General features: G+C 40.3%; 1 protein-coding gene across 13 annotated transcripts in view; it reads left to right on the forward strand.

Moving 5' to 3' along the window:
* Window positions 1-11,151, forward strand: part of APTX (aprataxin) — a 30,244-nt gene extending 19,093 nt beyond the window's left edge. For 6 of the 13 annotated variants that reach the window (XM_054502876.2, XM_054502878.2, XM_063650236.1 and 3 more), the window contains 2 exons: window positions 9,209-9,312; window positions 10,116-11,151. In XM_054502876.2, the coding sequence (XP_054358851.1) occupies window positions 9,209-9,312; window positions 10,116-10,270 (259 nt within the window). In that variant the 3' untranslated portion in view covers window positions 10,271-11,151. The other 7 variants (XM_054502877.2, XM_063650238.1, XM_054502879.2 and 4 more) reach the window with 4 other exon arrangements.
* The last annotated feature ends 4,119 nt before the right edge of the window (window positions 11,152-15,270 follow it).

The following is a 15,270-nucleotide window of genomic DNA, read 5'->3' on the forward strand; positions in this document are numbered from 1 at the left end:
TACAAGGACATATTTGTCCTTTTGTGACTGGCTTATTTTACTTATTTACTTACTTATTTTACTTTACATAATGTCTTCAAGGCTTACCCATGTTGTAGCATGTGACAGGATTTTCTCTGCTTATTTTTTTTTAACTACCAACACTTACATTTTATTTAGGAGAATAATTATGACTTAGGTTATTGGCCACTTGAACCAAATGAAATCTTTGTGCCAGATTTTTCCCTAGTCAGTACTGATTCTTTTAAGTTGAAGCATAACTTACATACAATAAAGTGCATAATAAGATGCATAGTTTGATCAGTTTTCATAAGCGTGTATAATCTTGCCACTATCATTCTGATTAAGATACAGAAGATGTCTATCCTTTCATCCCAGAAAGTTCCCTTGTGCCCCTTTCCAGTTAATCCTCCCTCTAGCATTGCTTTTATTTCCTTCAGCATAGATAGTTTTTGTCTCTTCTAGAGCTACCATGTATAAATGGAATCATACATTGCATACTCTTTTTTGGTCTGGCTTTTTTGGGTCAGCATAATTTTGAGATTCATGTGTGTTATTGTGTATATCATAGACATATGTACTTTATTTATTTTTTTCCCCTTGAGTAAATATTTAGGGATCCCAGTCTGGGCAACATGGCAAAACCTGTCTCTACAAAAAATACAAAAAATTAGCCGAGGGTGGTGGTGCACACCTGCTACTTGGGAGGTTGAGTTGGAAGGATCACTTGAGCCCAGGAGGTTGAGGCTACAGTAAGCTATGATCACGCCATCGTACTCCAGCCTGGGCAACAGAGTGAGACTCTGTCTCAAAAAAGAAGAAGAAAAAAAAAAGAATAAATATTTGGAGATGGAATTGTTAGGTCATAGGGTGGATGTACGTTGTACCTCACTTTAAAAATATAAATATATTTTTATTGTTAAAGGCTGATTTGAAAATTTAGGAGGGAAAGTCACCCATAATCCTGTTTCCCTAATGCAGAGCCCCTGACTAACAGAGCCCTTGGCCACTGAGCCCTTTTCACATAGTGATCATGATGCCCATACCTTTTTCATACAGTGGATGTCGTCGTGTTAAGGAGAATACTCACAGCAAGAGCTGTGGTACGTATATATGGGAGGCAAAATGAGCCAATAAGCAAAGTTGCTATTATATACCCTTTTATATTACTCTGTATGACGTAATTTTGAATAAATGAACATGTTAGAAAGGAAAAGGTGATAAACAAGTAAAATTATTTTTCCTATTGTAAAAGTAATGTTTTCAATTAAGAAAATATCAAAAATTCAGTATGAAAAAGAACAAAGACCTTTCATAATACTAACTGTAGATAACTATAGACCTTATTTTAGATAACTTACTAAACTGTAGACCTTATTTGAATTTCACCTATTTTTCCTGTATTATTCTTTTTCTACTCCAGAATCCAATCTCACATTTCATTTATTTGTTCTCTCTTCTTAGTCTCCCTCAATCTGTGACAATTCCTGCTTTCCTGGCTTTCATGACCTTGACACTTTTGATGAATACTGGCTAATTGTCTTTAGGATGTCTTTTAATTTGGGTTTGTCTAATTTTGTTTTTCATGATTAGGTTGATGTTTCGCATTTTTTTAATCACTGAAGTGATATTTCTGATTGTGTCCTTCTCAATATGTCATACAGAGGGGCATGATGTTGAGATGGTTTATTACTGGTGATGTTAACCTTGATCATTTTGTTAAGGTGGTGTCTGCCAGGTTTCCACCTTCAAAATTACTGTTTGTTTGTTTTTTTTTAATTCATGAATATTTTGGGTTAGATATTTTGAGACTATGCTACTATTTCTCCTCAAACTTGCACCCAATGATTTTAGCATCTATTGGTGCATCTTGCCTGTAATAGTTATTGTATTGGTATTTACTCTATGGTGACTTTAGACTTCCTTCACCTAACTTATTAGTTGAAATTATTCTGTGTGAAAGCTCTGTTCCATCTTTCTCATTAGTTCTTTATTCAATCATTTAATGGTATGGACTCATGGATGTTTATTCTATAGGTTATAATTCAATACTATAATTATTTCGTTGCTCAAATTGTTCAGCTTTGGTTATTGAAAGCCCCTTTAGGTCAGCTCTTGTGTCACTTTGATATGCCTTCAACATCTTTTGGGCAATTTATTTTCTGGCCCCACAAGATGTTCCAGTCTTATCTGGAATGAACCACTTCTCCAAAGAGCCCTAGGTCTTCTTGGGCACTAGGTTTCTGTGAGAGAAGTGGTTGATTCCAGGGTGTCCTTGCTTCTAGGTCCTCTCAGCCATAGAGCCAGAAATGCATGTATGAATCCTAACCCACACACACGCACACACACACACACACACACACACACACCCCTATAATTCTGTGTTTATCTACCTTTATTTGTCTGTAGAAAACCATGAGTTCATACTGATATCTTTGACACCATTCCAACTCTGTAAGTTTCATTCTTGTTTCCCTTTTCATTTTTTGTAACTGCTTTCTCCAACAGTGAGAAACCTGGCTCTCATTAGTTACAATAAATTCATTTACTTGTTCAGTCCTAGTGTACCCATAAAATAGTTACAGGATTCCTAACCCATACCCCGTGAGAAAGACATTTACTAACTAGAGTACAGTACTTGCCTATAGTTCTTTTTGTTTTTAGCCTTATCATATCTAGTCAAAACACTGTTCTCCAAAGCTAGGTTAGTTACTATATTCTCTTCCTCAACCCGTTTGGTGTGGTTTCCTCATTCATTTGTAATACAGCTATGCTTATTTATTAGTGCTTATATTTCATTTTGGATTCTGCACACATGTTGATTGATTTTGATTATTTATTGGGAGAACGTGAAATATTACTGATTTTAAGAGTGAAAGCTGTTATACAAAAAGGCATTCTACTTGGTTTAACAAGTCCAAAAGAGAATTCCTGATTTTCTTCCCCAAACCTGCTTTTTCACCTAACCTTCTTTATCTCAGTAAGTAACACTCTCCCAAAGCAACATGCAGCCCATTAATAAGTTCTGTTTGTTCTATTCCAAAATGCATTCAAAGTAGGATTGCTTGTTGCCATCTCAGCTGCTACAGCTCAGCTCTAGTGCAGGCTGTGATTTTCTGGCCTAGACTGCTGTAGCAGCCTCCTTAACTGGTTTCTCCATGTCCCTCCCTACCCGTCCTTTCTTCACACAACAGTCAGAGTGATCTTTTAAACGTGTAAATCAGGTTGCCCCATGGGCTTGGTTTGTGAGGAAGGGCCTGGCCCAGCCTGTCAGGACCACTGAGGCTTGTTTCTTGCCATCCTTTCCACTTCAGTTTTACACACTTCTCACCTCCAGCTGGCTGGGTGTGGGGAAGACCTGCCAGAGCCACAGAGGACAAGGTGGTTCCCATGGCCAAGTAGATGGACAAGATGGTGCAGAAGAATACAGCTGGAGCATTGGATTTGCCAAAGGAGCTTAAAAATATTCCCACGACCATGGAATTATTACAGCCCCCAGAAGAATCAGAATATCAGTTAATGCTAATGGCAAGCAGCATAAAGATGAAGAAGTTACATCTTTAACAGTCTGTCATGAAATCTTGGAAAAAGTTACTATCAATCGAGAAAGACCCTGAAGAAAAGAAAAAAGAACCTGCAGTTACATTGCAGAATAACCCTGAAGCGAGAGAAGAAAGTAGCTCCGGTGGCAATGCAAGCAGCAGAGAGGGTGAGACAAATGTTCTAGATACTCGTGTTTCATCTTTTATTCAGGAACGAAGCACTTCTGACTCTCTTTGGTTAAAGTGTTGGGAGGTGCTTGCTGCAGCTCTCCAAACAGGAGATGGCTACACTGCTGTTGGAGCTGGTGAGGAAGAATTAGGATCTCAAATTGAGGAGGCTGTATATCAAGAAGTTAAGGAATATAGATACGAAGTACAAAAGTAGAGTATGAAGTAGGATATCAAATCTTAAAGAGCAAAGAATCCAAATTTAAGGGAAAATGTACTGTGAGAATATTCCTCCTGTCTTATTTGCTAGAATGATGGCACAGGAAATGGCTAGTGATGGGCTCAGAGAGATATGGAAAAACTTGACCAAGGAAGCCATCAGAGAGCATTAGGTGGCCAAGGCAGGTGGAACCCAGAGTGGCTTGTTCACATGTGCAAATGTAGTGCTGATGGACTGATAACATTCATTGTCTGTAATGAATGTGGACGTCAGTGGAAGTTCTGTTGAGTTGGAATAACTACCAAAATATCTGGACTATTAAGAAATTAGATTTTGTATGTTCATTGCAGCACTATTCACAGTAGCAAAGACATGGAATCAACCATGATTGATGCCCGTCAGTAGTAGACTGGATGAAGAAAATATGGTACATATACACCATGGAATACTACACGGCCATAGAAAAGAATGAGAACATGTCCTTTGCAGCAACATGGATGGAGCTGTAGGCCGTTATCCTAAGTGAACTAACACAGCAGCAGAAAACCAAATACCACATGTTCTCACTTATAAATGGGAGCTAAATACAGAGCACACATGGACACAACGCAGGGAATGACAGACACTAGGGCCTATTTGACAGTGGTGGGAGGGTGGTGGGGGAGGATTGAAAAACTACCTATGGGGTACTATGCTTATTACCTGGGTGGCGAAATAATCTGTATAGCAAACTCCTGTGACATACAATTTACCTATATAACAAACCTGCACATGGACCCCGAACCTAAAAGTTTTAAAAAGTTACCTATATTACATATATTAATGATAGAAAGAAAAGAGAACCACCTTGGTAGTTAGCAAAACATAAGTTATATCCAAAAAAATATGCTTTTAGTAGTGTGATGGGACAGAAGCCCAATCATAGTAAATGGATGAAAAAGTGAATGTCAACAACAGAGCTTTAGGCTTTGCGAACCACTGGTGTAAGAAAGTGGGTCACGAAAGTGGAGTCAGCAGAAGCAGTGCTGATCTGGCTTGTAGTTAAGGGAGAATTGTAGCCTTCTCCTGTCCTGCTCTCCTGTCCCCCACCATGGATATTGAAGGTGGGAGGATACATACCATAAATGTTTATGGGACAGGTGATACCTCATTTAAAATCTGCTATTATTTATCAGAAATTGCACTTGAGCTTTATTTCTTTCATTTCATCATCTTAGCAACCCTGTAAAGTAGGTATCTTCACTTCCATTTCACAGATAGGGTTGTTGGGGCTTAGAAAATGATAACCCCAAATAAAGGCCTCAGCAGCAAAATTTCTCCTTGACCTTCTCCTGCCCCCTGTCTCTTGCCCCTCATTCTCCCCCTAAGCAAGCCGTAGAAACTATAATTCCTCTTTCTCAAGGCGGGTTATAGAAACTAGAACCTTTCTTCCTCAAAGCCAACCAAAAAACCCAAAATATTACTCTAACCTTCTTTTCTAGGTAGACCTGGCTATAAAGAAATTCTCTGATGTACCTTGTTTGATGGTAGGTCATAAGACTGCCATTCCCATACCTGGGAAGAAGGAATGCTGCACAAAGAGGTTAAGAATCTGGACAGACAGGCCTTGCTGGGTTTCCCCACTCAGTCTATTCTCATTAAGTCGTATACCCTTTTGAAGCAATAATGGTTCTACATGGCTTTCCATTCTTCAACAAACCCAAGTGTAAAAATGGATAGTTTTCCCTGTATCTTTGCATCTTCATTTGGAAGGCTCCTGTGTCACATAAAACTTGGAATAAATAAATTTGTTATGCTTTTCAAAAAACAAAAAAAGATGGATTTTGTAATTAGATTTAAAACTGGCCAAGCAACTAGTTTTCCTAAAAATTAGATTTTTAAAGCAACACACTTAGGTTAGTCCTTGTTTTTGACCTAATGCCCCTTCTTTAAATACCTTCTTATATCAGAGACCATATGATAATTATATGGTATCTGTTTCAGTTTTTTTTTTTTCCATTTTTTCTTTTTCTTTTTTGAGACAGAGTCTCACTCTGTTGCCCAGCCTGGAGTGCAGTGGTGCAATCTCAGCTCCCTGAAACCCCCGCCTCCCGGGTTCAAGCTAGTCTCATGCCTCAGCTGTCCGAGGAGCTGGGATTACAGGCATGCGCCACCATGCCCAGCTAATTTTTGTATTTTTAGTAGAGATGGGGTTTTGTCGTATTGGTCAGGCTGGTCTTGAACTCCTGGCCTCAAATAATCCACCTGCCATGGCCCCCCAAAGTACTGGGATTACAGGCGTGAGCCACTGCACCTAGCTTTTTTTCCCCCCATTTTTATAAATGAGTTTTTTTATTCATTTTTTGTTTTCATTTTTGTTTTAAGAGATGGGAGTCTCACCCTCTCTCGCAGTCTGGAGTACAGTGTCAAGATCATAGCTCACTGCGGCCTTGAACTCCTAGGCTCCAGGTGTCCTTTTGCCTCAGCCTCCTGAGTAGCTGGAGCTATGGGTGTGCCACCATGCCTGGCTGATTAAAACAATTTTTTAGAGATGAGGGTCTCACTATGTTGCCCAGGCCAATGTTGAACTCCTGACCTCAAGTGATCCACCTGCATCAGCCTCCTGAGTAGCTGGGATTACAGGTATGAGCCACGTGCTTGGGTCATTTTTATAAATTGATACGAAACTTTTATCAATTAAAATTCTGGTAATTTATTTTTATCTCTTTCCTAAGTGAAAATGTACCTTGACTTTTTTATTTTTTAACATTTTAAAACGTGCAGTAGAAATTCTCTGTTAATACATAAATGGGAATTACATTTTTTTTTTCATATTGGCATGTATCTACAAATATTAAAGGACAAGAAAAGGTAATATAATTTTAGGTTTAACAAATATGGTGTGTATTCAAATAATACTTGACCAGCTTATCTAAATTGTACATAATATTTGGACTAGCATATGAATTTGATTTTAATTATTATGTTCACAAGCCTGGGATAATTATTTTGCATCTATAACTGTAATCATTTCTTGTAATTTCTTGTGCAGGTGTATTGTACTTAATAGATTTTACTTTTGGAAATATGACTGTTGAAATTAGCTTAGCTTTGTTTATTTACTGTTTGTAGAGTATTTTCGTTTTGGAGAAGAACACTGTTTTAGTTTAGGAGGCTTTTCAAGAGTGAAAGCTTCTGATGATTTTTTTCCCTCATAGGAGGAAATACTGGAAAGAAAATGTTAGTATAATGCAGTTATTGTAACAGCTTATGACTTGATTTTGATTTGGAAACCTATACTGACCAGATATTAAGCTTAAGGATTGTATAAATCATTAAAGCTGTGGTCTTTTAATATGGAGGTTGATAGATAATTTTTTTGTCTTGAGTCTTATTTGGTGACTTTCTGTTCATGTAATTCATCATGTGTGAATGAGGTTGTTGAACAAACTGAACACATGGGCTATAGCAAGTAGTTTTTATTTTTATTTTTTATTATACTCAAGTTCTAGGGTACATGTGCACAACATGCAGGTTTGATACATAGGTATACATGTGCCATGTTGGTTTCCTGTGCCCATCAACTCATCATTTACATTAGGTATTTCTCCTAATGCTGTCCCTCCCCGAGCCCCCGACCCCCCTGACAGGCCCCGGTATGTGATGTTCCTCACCCTGTGTCCAAGTGATCTCATTGTTTAGTTCCCACCTATGAGTGAGAACATGCAGTGTTTGGTTTTCTGTCCTTGTGATAGTTTATAGCAAGTAGTTTTACAGTACAGATCTTTCCATTACATTTTATTGTTTAAACAAAACAAAATTTGTTTTTCTGTTAGGAATAAGAAAAAAATGGTTTTTACATAGGTTCTTACAGTACACTTGGAGTACACTTACAGGCCACTGCTGCAGTCTACATTTTATTGTGCTGAATCTGCATTCTATCAGATACCCATGGAAAGACCTCAGTATATGCTTTGCACTCTGCTTTGCTTCCCTTTTCCAATTTCCTATTGCAAATCATTTTGATGTAATACAGAAAACAGCATTTGAATATCTACATGAAGAATTGACCCACTAGTGTCAGCCCACCTCTACTTTGTCAGTTGATAGTTAAATCTTTTATCATTTCAAAAATAAAGTGCATTTTCTTTTTCTTTTTCTTTTTTTTTTTAGAGATGGAGTCTAACTTCGTCACCCAGGTTGGAGTGCAGTAGCATGATCTCAGCTCACTGCAACCTCCACCTCCTAGGTTCAAGTGATTCTCCTGCCTCAGCCTCCCGAGTAGCTGGGATTACAGGCACCTGCCACCACGCCCAGTTAGTTTTTTGTATTTTTAGTTAGTTTCACCATGTTGGGCAGGCTGTTCTTGAACTCCTGACCTCAAGTGATCCACCTGCCTCGGCCTCCCAAAGTGCTGGGATTACAGGCGTGAGCCGCCGCACCTGGTCGCATTTTCAAAAGAATGAATTTAAGAATAATAAAATTAAAATAGGCTCACTTTTAAATTGTGGTCCATTTTATAATTCAGGTTTTTTGTTGTTAACAAAAAAAAAAAGTATAAATCAGATAGTAGCACTCTGGCTGAAAATCCTTCAATGGCTTCCCAGTAGATTCAGAATAGAATGCAAACCCTTTGTCGCCTTTAAGAGCCTTTATGACCTGGCTCCTGCCTCGTCTCTGCTGCCTGGCTCCAACAATTCAGGCCATACATTTGGGCCATATTACCTTCTTCCTGTTTCTTGGTAGCACTGAGCTTTTCCTCACCTCAGGGCCCCCGCTCTTGGCCTCCTCACTTTCTGAGACACTCTTCCCACAGACCTTGCTTGCCTGGGTGCTGTCTCCGTTCAAATCACTTCCTGAGAGATGCTTTCCCAGAACACTGTTAACTAAGGAGGGGAGCTTCTACCCCTGGGCACTCTATCCCATTTTCCTTGTTTATTTTTTCTTGGCAATGTTAATTCTTTAAGTTTTTTGTTTGTTTGTTTATTTGTTTGCTTATTTATTATTTGTCTTTCCTCATTAGCATACAATTTCTATAAGGGCAGAGGCTTTTCCCATTTTGTTTCTTGCTAAAGTCTCATTGCCTGGAACAGTGTTTGGCCATAGTACATACTTATTGAGCATTAAATATTCTTAAGTAAATGAATGAATCAATTGAATTAAATGGACACACTATCAATTCAATAGTATGAATATTCAAAGAGTATGAATACAATATACTCATACTCTTTGTCATTTTGATTAAGCCATAGTTGTTAAAGGGTTTAATGCTCAGTTTTTTTTTTTCTCTTTCAACTAGCCATGTACATCTTCATGTGATCAGCCAGGATTTTGATTCTCCTTGCCTTAAAAACAAAAAACATTGGAATTCTTTCAATACAGAATACTTCCTAGAATCACAAGGTAAACAGTGTTCCTTGGTTTTCACATTTGTTTCATTTTCTGAGCTGTTCTTATATTTGATTTGGTTGCTTCCCTGAATAACAATCTGACCTCAAAAACCTATGTACAACTTAGTGTTCCCTATAAAGCGAGCCCTGTGAAAAGAAACTGGATTATTTGGATTGTAGTATTATTGCCACTTTGCTGTGAGTTTTCTTCTTGGGGGACCTAGAAAGCTATTATGTCAGGGTCAGTGTTTTAGTGTGACAAAAGGGGACTTAAAGGCTGCCGTGAGAATTAGTGGAGTTCATGGTTAAGAAAGCTGTGGACAATTCTTTGTCTCTTCTGCCATCAGTTGGGTGGGAGCTTCGGGGCTGCCTCCTGTCAGGAGTGGTGAATTAGCAGGGGGAAGGCTGTGTATATGTAGAAGAAAGCATTTTCTGGTGTGTAATGATTTCTTACATACCAGGAAAGCATTTCGTGGTGTGTAAGAGCTTAAGCATTGCTGGTGTGTTCACAATGGCAGCTGGCATTTACCAAGGGCCAACCAGAGGTAAAGCACTGTGATGAGCTCTTGACAGAGTAACATGAATTGCCTAGAGTATGTCCTGAAGGAGTGTATTATTTCAAAGGTGGGTTGCTCATATTTATAATCTGGTTAAGCTCATTTTGCCTGAGGGAAGTCTAAACTAAGCTTACGGAGCTTTAGAATACCTGGCCTGGCATACTGATTGGAGTCATGTTTTTGATTTTTTTTTTTTTTTTGGTATCTCATATTGGTTTTCCAGAGTAGCTGGGATTTGACTTTTCTTCCTTGCCTGCAGCTGTGATCGAGATGGTACAAGAGGCTGGTAGAGTGACTGTCCGAGATGGGATGCCTGAGCTCTTGAAGCTGCCCCTTCATTGTCATGAGTGCCAGCAGCTGCTGCCTTCCATTCCTCAGCTGAAAGAACATCTCAGGAAGCACTGGACACAGTGATTCTGCAGAGCCTGAGCTGCTGCTGTGGTGTGGCCCACTGGAGCAAACTGCTGGCACCTATTCTGGGTTGCTTGGGAACTTCTACTCATTTCCTAAATTAAAACATGCAGCTTTTTCACAAATTTATTCTATTATTGAGTGGCCACAATGTAGTGGCTCAAAGTAGTTCAGGATTAGGAATTTGGGTTTGTCATAGATGTATTCTCTGGTGAGGGTGGCTGGGATATACCTGACCCACCATCTTCAGAAGGACCCATGTCAGGTCTGACCATTGGGAGCAAAGCCATGTTCACACTGACCTAATGCAGAGTGTGGAAGCAGTGGGCTGGTTATACATTTCTGTTTCTTAGATTTATCCTCCACCTCTGTAGGCATGGACATCCTTTAATCAGAGCATCTAGAGTGGCCTCTTGTTTATCCTGAAGATACTGATGGGTCTTGTTTTCTGTTAGTCTGTTTTGTGATATTCTTTTCCCTTCCTTCATGGGGAGGCTTAGTTTGTCCAGTCCTTCCATGTCCTTCTATCCCAGATTACCTAAATGTTCCCTTCTCAGGAATTCTGTCTCATCAGTTCTTCACTGTGAGAAAAGAGGCTGGATGATGGTGTGGGGGGTTGGAGTTTTCTTCTAATACCAAGGGTTCCTGGGCTGTGAGGAAACAGCCACATGTTCGTCATGATTGAGCTGTGAAGTCTTCTTGGACCTGTTGTCTGAAAATAAAGTTAATTTGTTTGAGGCATCTCTCTTAAGTAGGTGGAAACTATTGAAGTTCAGCTGACAATCACAGCATAGGTTCTGATGCATGAAAAGGTGGTTGGTGAATGAAAAAGTTGCGTAGAGCCACTGCTTTCTTTTTCCCTGAGAATAAATTAGGATAAAACAGTTGTATTCAGTTGTTTTTTGAGATAATATTAGAACTAAAGGTGAAGTGAAAACTAAAAAGTTGTTTTTGATCAAACTGTGGATATCTTTGGGGATGTGACTTTTCACTCAAGTTGTGAGAAAAAAGGAAACACCCTTAACAAAAGCTTCTTCTGGAGAGAAGAAGCCACGGTCCATAGAGACATTTGACCTCAATGTCTTTCACAAACAAACAAGATGCCACAGTGGTTACTTAGTGAACATAGGTATGGTAATAATTATATAATTAATGATCATAGCAGCTCACATTTGTCTGACTCCTGTGTGTCCTGCATTATGCTAAACACTGTACTCAAATGATCTCATTGAATTCTCACTGTACATAACTCTATGAGGTTACGTGCTATTGTTATGCCCCTTTAATGGATGAGGATCTAATATTCTATAATGGGTCCTGGGCACTATCCAAAGTTGGTATTGATTCTGATACATCAACTCATTATTTTCCCCATCAGTTGAACAGTATAAATGCAAGACTAACAGCAGCAGCCATAGAACCCAGGGGCCTTGGACCTGTGCTGATCAAAAGCTTTCCGTGGCATTTCATTGATTTCCCTGAGATCAGCCAGTTCCTTTAGCCCTTTTTGTCCATCTCTCACTACCCAACATCTTTCATCTCTTTTCTCTGCTCCTTCTGCACTCCAGGATTGTAATCCTTATGTCATTAGTTCATCCATCCATAGTTCTTCTATCTGGCTTGATGCTGGACCTTTGGGCCTGCTTGATTGTCTGCTTCCCCTCCTGAGGTGGTTGTCTACATACACTGTGGCTCCTGGAGGTTCTTCCCCAACCCAGCTGCAGAGGGCATGTGGCTTCATAGCCTTTTATTTGCTGTCATCAGGTATCAGGCACAGAAACTCTTGAAAATTGTCTGGGCACGGTGGCTCACGCCTGTAATCTCAGCACTTTGGGAGGCCGAGGCGGGCAGATCACAAATTCAGGAGATCGAGACCATCCTGGCTAACACAGTAAAACGCCGTCTCTACTAAAAATACAAAAAAAAATTAGCCGGGCGTGGTGGCGGGCACCTGTAGTCCCAGCTACTTGGGAGGCTGAGGCAGGAGAATGGTGTGAACCCAGGAGGCGGAGCTTGCAGTGAGCCGAGATTGTGCCATTGCACTCCAGCCTGGGTAACAGAGTGAGACCCCATCTCAAAAAAAAAAAAAAAAAATCATGGGCATATTAGTTAAGAACAGGCTCTGGATTCAGACCTGGGTCCCAGTCCTGGCTCTGCTACTCACAGCTGAGGGATCTTGGGCAAGTTACTTATTTTCTCTGAACTTTGGAATTCACATATGTAAATGGGCATAACAGAGTTGAGTTATAAGGATTAAATAATCTATGTAAAGGGTTTAGCATAGTATCTTGCATAGAGAAGGGCTCAATAAATGGTAACTGGAAGCCTCTGCTTTTATCTCAGTGGAGGCTGGGAAGGAGGAATTCACCTGATCCATGCGTCTCTCTGCATCTGAAGCCTTACTGCCCCTGGAAACTTTCTAAATATGTACTCCATGGACTCCTTAGATCAGAATTACTGGTTTCCCTTTAAAAAAATGTAAGCACTTGGGCTTTACCAAATAATTACTGAATCACAATCCTGAGGGCATAAGAATCTTCATTTTAAACCATTCAGGGTGAACTTGATTTTATTGATGTTTGAGAACCACAATATAAATGAACCTTTGGCTTCAAAGCACCTTGCATTTCTGAAGCTTATGGATTTGGCTGTGCCCTGCCAGGACACAAATAGCATTTTCTGGTTAGCTGCCTGGGCCTGTCATAGGTCTGCCTTCCCTCTGCTGTCTCAGGGTTATTTCAGAGTCTGGGGAGACCTCTGGCATTAGCCGAAGGGGAGTCCCTTGTTACAGGGATCAGCCCTTCCTTTCTTCAGGAGTGTGGCAGAGCTCCTTTGGCCCCAGGCTCTTAGGAGCCATGTCTGGAGATGACTTCCCCTCAGTTGCTCCCATTCCCTCTTCATGCACAGAGATCAGTCCAGTGGCTTGGTCTGGGACCTGTAATGAACAGTGCCAGCCTTAGGCTCAGAGTGTAAGTATTTTCCTTCTCTGGGCCTGTCTCTGAGATACCCAGGTACAAATGGTCCTTGTAGGGACTAGATCGTTCCTGAGATAGTCGTTAAGGATGTCTTTAGATTCAGGGATGTTTTCTAGAGCCTGGAATCTGATAGTCACACAGACTGGACATGGCTGGATATCGAGATTCAGGACTCGTCTGTCAGTGTTGGCCTAAATGCTTCCCTCTGCTTCCAACAACTCCAACTTGGAGGGAGACTTTCGCAAGGCTCTGAAGATTCTACCATAGACTAATTTTTAAAAATGTGATGAAAGCCGTGAAACCTCTTCAGCATAATGAATATTTACACATTTTGTATATGTTATCAGGGAATTTATGGAGCCACTGAAGTGCTTCCATAGGGTCTGTGGACCCCAGTTTAAGAATCTCAAGAGAAAAGGGTCATCACCATGCGTCTGGGATATACAGGAGGGGTCTCAGGTGACTGTGGAGGACTGGCACCCACCACCATGCCTGGCTAATTTTTGTATTTTTAATACAGATGAGGTTTCACCATGTTGGCCAAGCTGGTCTCAAACTCCTGAGCTCAAGTGATCTTCCCACCTCGGCCTCCCAAAGTGCTGGGATTACAGGCGTGAGCCACTGCGCCAGGCTTTTTCTTTTTTTTAAAAAATATTGTACCAACCAAGAAGAAGCAATGTAGTTCTGGCAGCCACAACTTGAAAGCTGACACAACCCACTGCCCCCACCCCCAACTTGTACTGTTTGACATTTATTGGAGGAAAAAAACTATCATTTATTCACATTGAAGAATTAGTTACTGGCCAAAGACCTTTTGTAGAATCTTCTCCAGAAACTGTAGGAGGTCCTCCTAGAATGCTAGTTGGAGTTGCCAGGGTCCAGAGGCACCTCCATGTCCTGGGTCACCAGACCACCAGCCTTTGTGTCTCTTTCCCCAGCTGCATTCTGGAGGTAGGAAGCTGGGCCCAGGGTAGAGGAGGGGGCATCTGGGGATGTCTGAAGAGCCAGTTGAGCAGCTGAATCACAAGCATTCTCTAGGTTACAAATACATTGCTTAGAGACTAGGACCTGGAAACTGTTGCTTTCGAGAACCCATAAAGTGGAAGATGTTCATGACAAAGCAAGAGGCTCAATAGGTTGAATACTAAAATGTGTTCCCTCCAGCTGGCCAGGCATTAGGAAAGAGACCCAGGATGTGGGAGGGAGGCCCCAGTAGGTATCTGAATCCTCCACATCCCCGCAGTAGCTCAAAGCCTCTATGTCCCCTTTATGTGAATGAGAAAAGGCACCCCCTGCAAGCAGAAGCTTTTAGCTCACACTCACTTGAGACTGAGGGCCACATAGGGTGCAACTGTACAATCTTACAGTGTGGGGTCCCTGTTTCTCATGAGGTTCTCCAGGAAAGGTAGTTTTCTTGGTTCTCCATCACGTACCCAACGAAACTAAAAGAATATGGAACAAAACAGCCTTGCAATAAAATTTCGTTGAGTGAATGACACCTGTGTCAATACACTTGGAATGGATGTAGAAAAGAGAACTTTTTCTGTTACATCTGAATTTGATTGGCAAGCGTGTTGTCCAGTAAGTCTGCATCTTTGCCCTTAGAAACAATTTTTATTTTATTTTTAGTTTTTTAAAAATCCCTCCTTTTCACAGGTGTTGATCTTTAATTTTGTTTATTTAGACATTTTTTCTTGCCTTCTTCATTTTTCCTTCATATCACTTTGGAAACATTCTGATAAACATCTTACTGCCATTGTTTATGGGAAAAAAGTATATCTTACAGGTTGGAATTAGTGGAACATAAGCATGTTAATATTTTTCCACAGAATCTTCCAAATCTTTGCTAACAAAGCAAGTGATTAGGGAAATTGGGGTTTTCCGTATCTTTTCTGTGAATGGTCTATTTTTGGGGCTTGCCATGTTTGGCCACCAGATGGCAGCATTTGAAAACAATAAATTTTTAATTGTCTTTTACAAGACAAAGCTGTTTTTGAAGCCCTTTTATAAAGTATCTTACGTTTCAGA

This window comes from Pongo pygmaeus, chromosome 13 (assembly GCF_028885625.2).
Source record: "Pongo pygmaeus isolate AG05252 chromosome 13, NHGRI_mPonPyg2-v2.0_pri, whole genome shotgun sequence".
In the NCBI taxonomy this organism is placed as follows: Eukaryota; Metazoa; Chordata; class Mammalia; order Primates; family Hominidae; genus Pongo; species Pongo pygmaeus.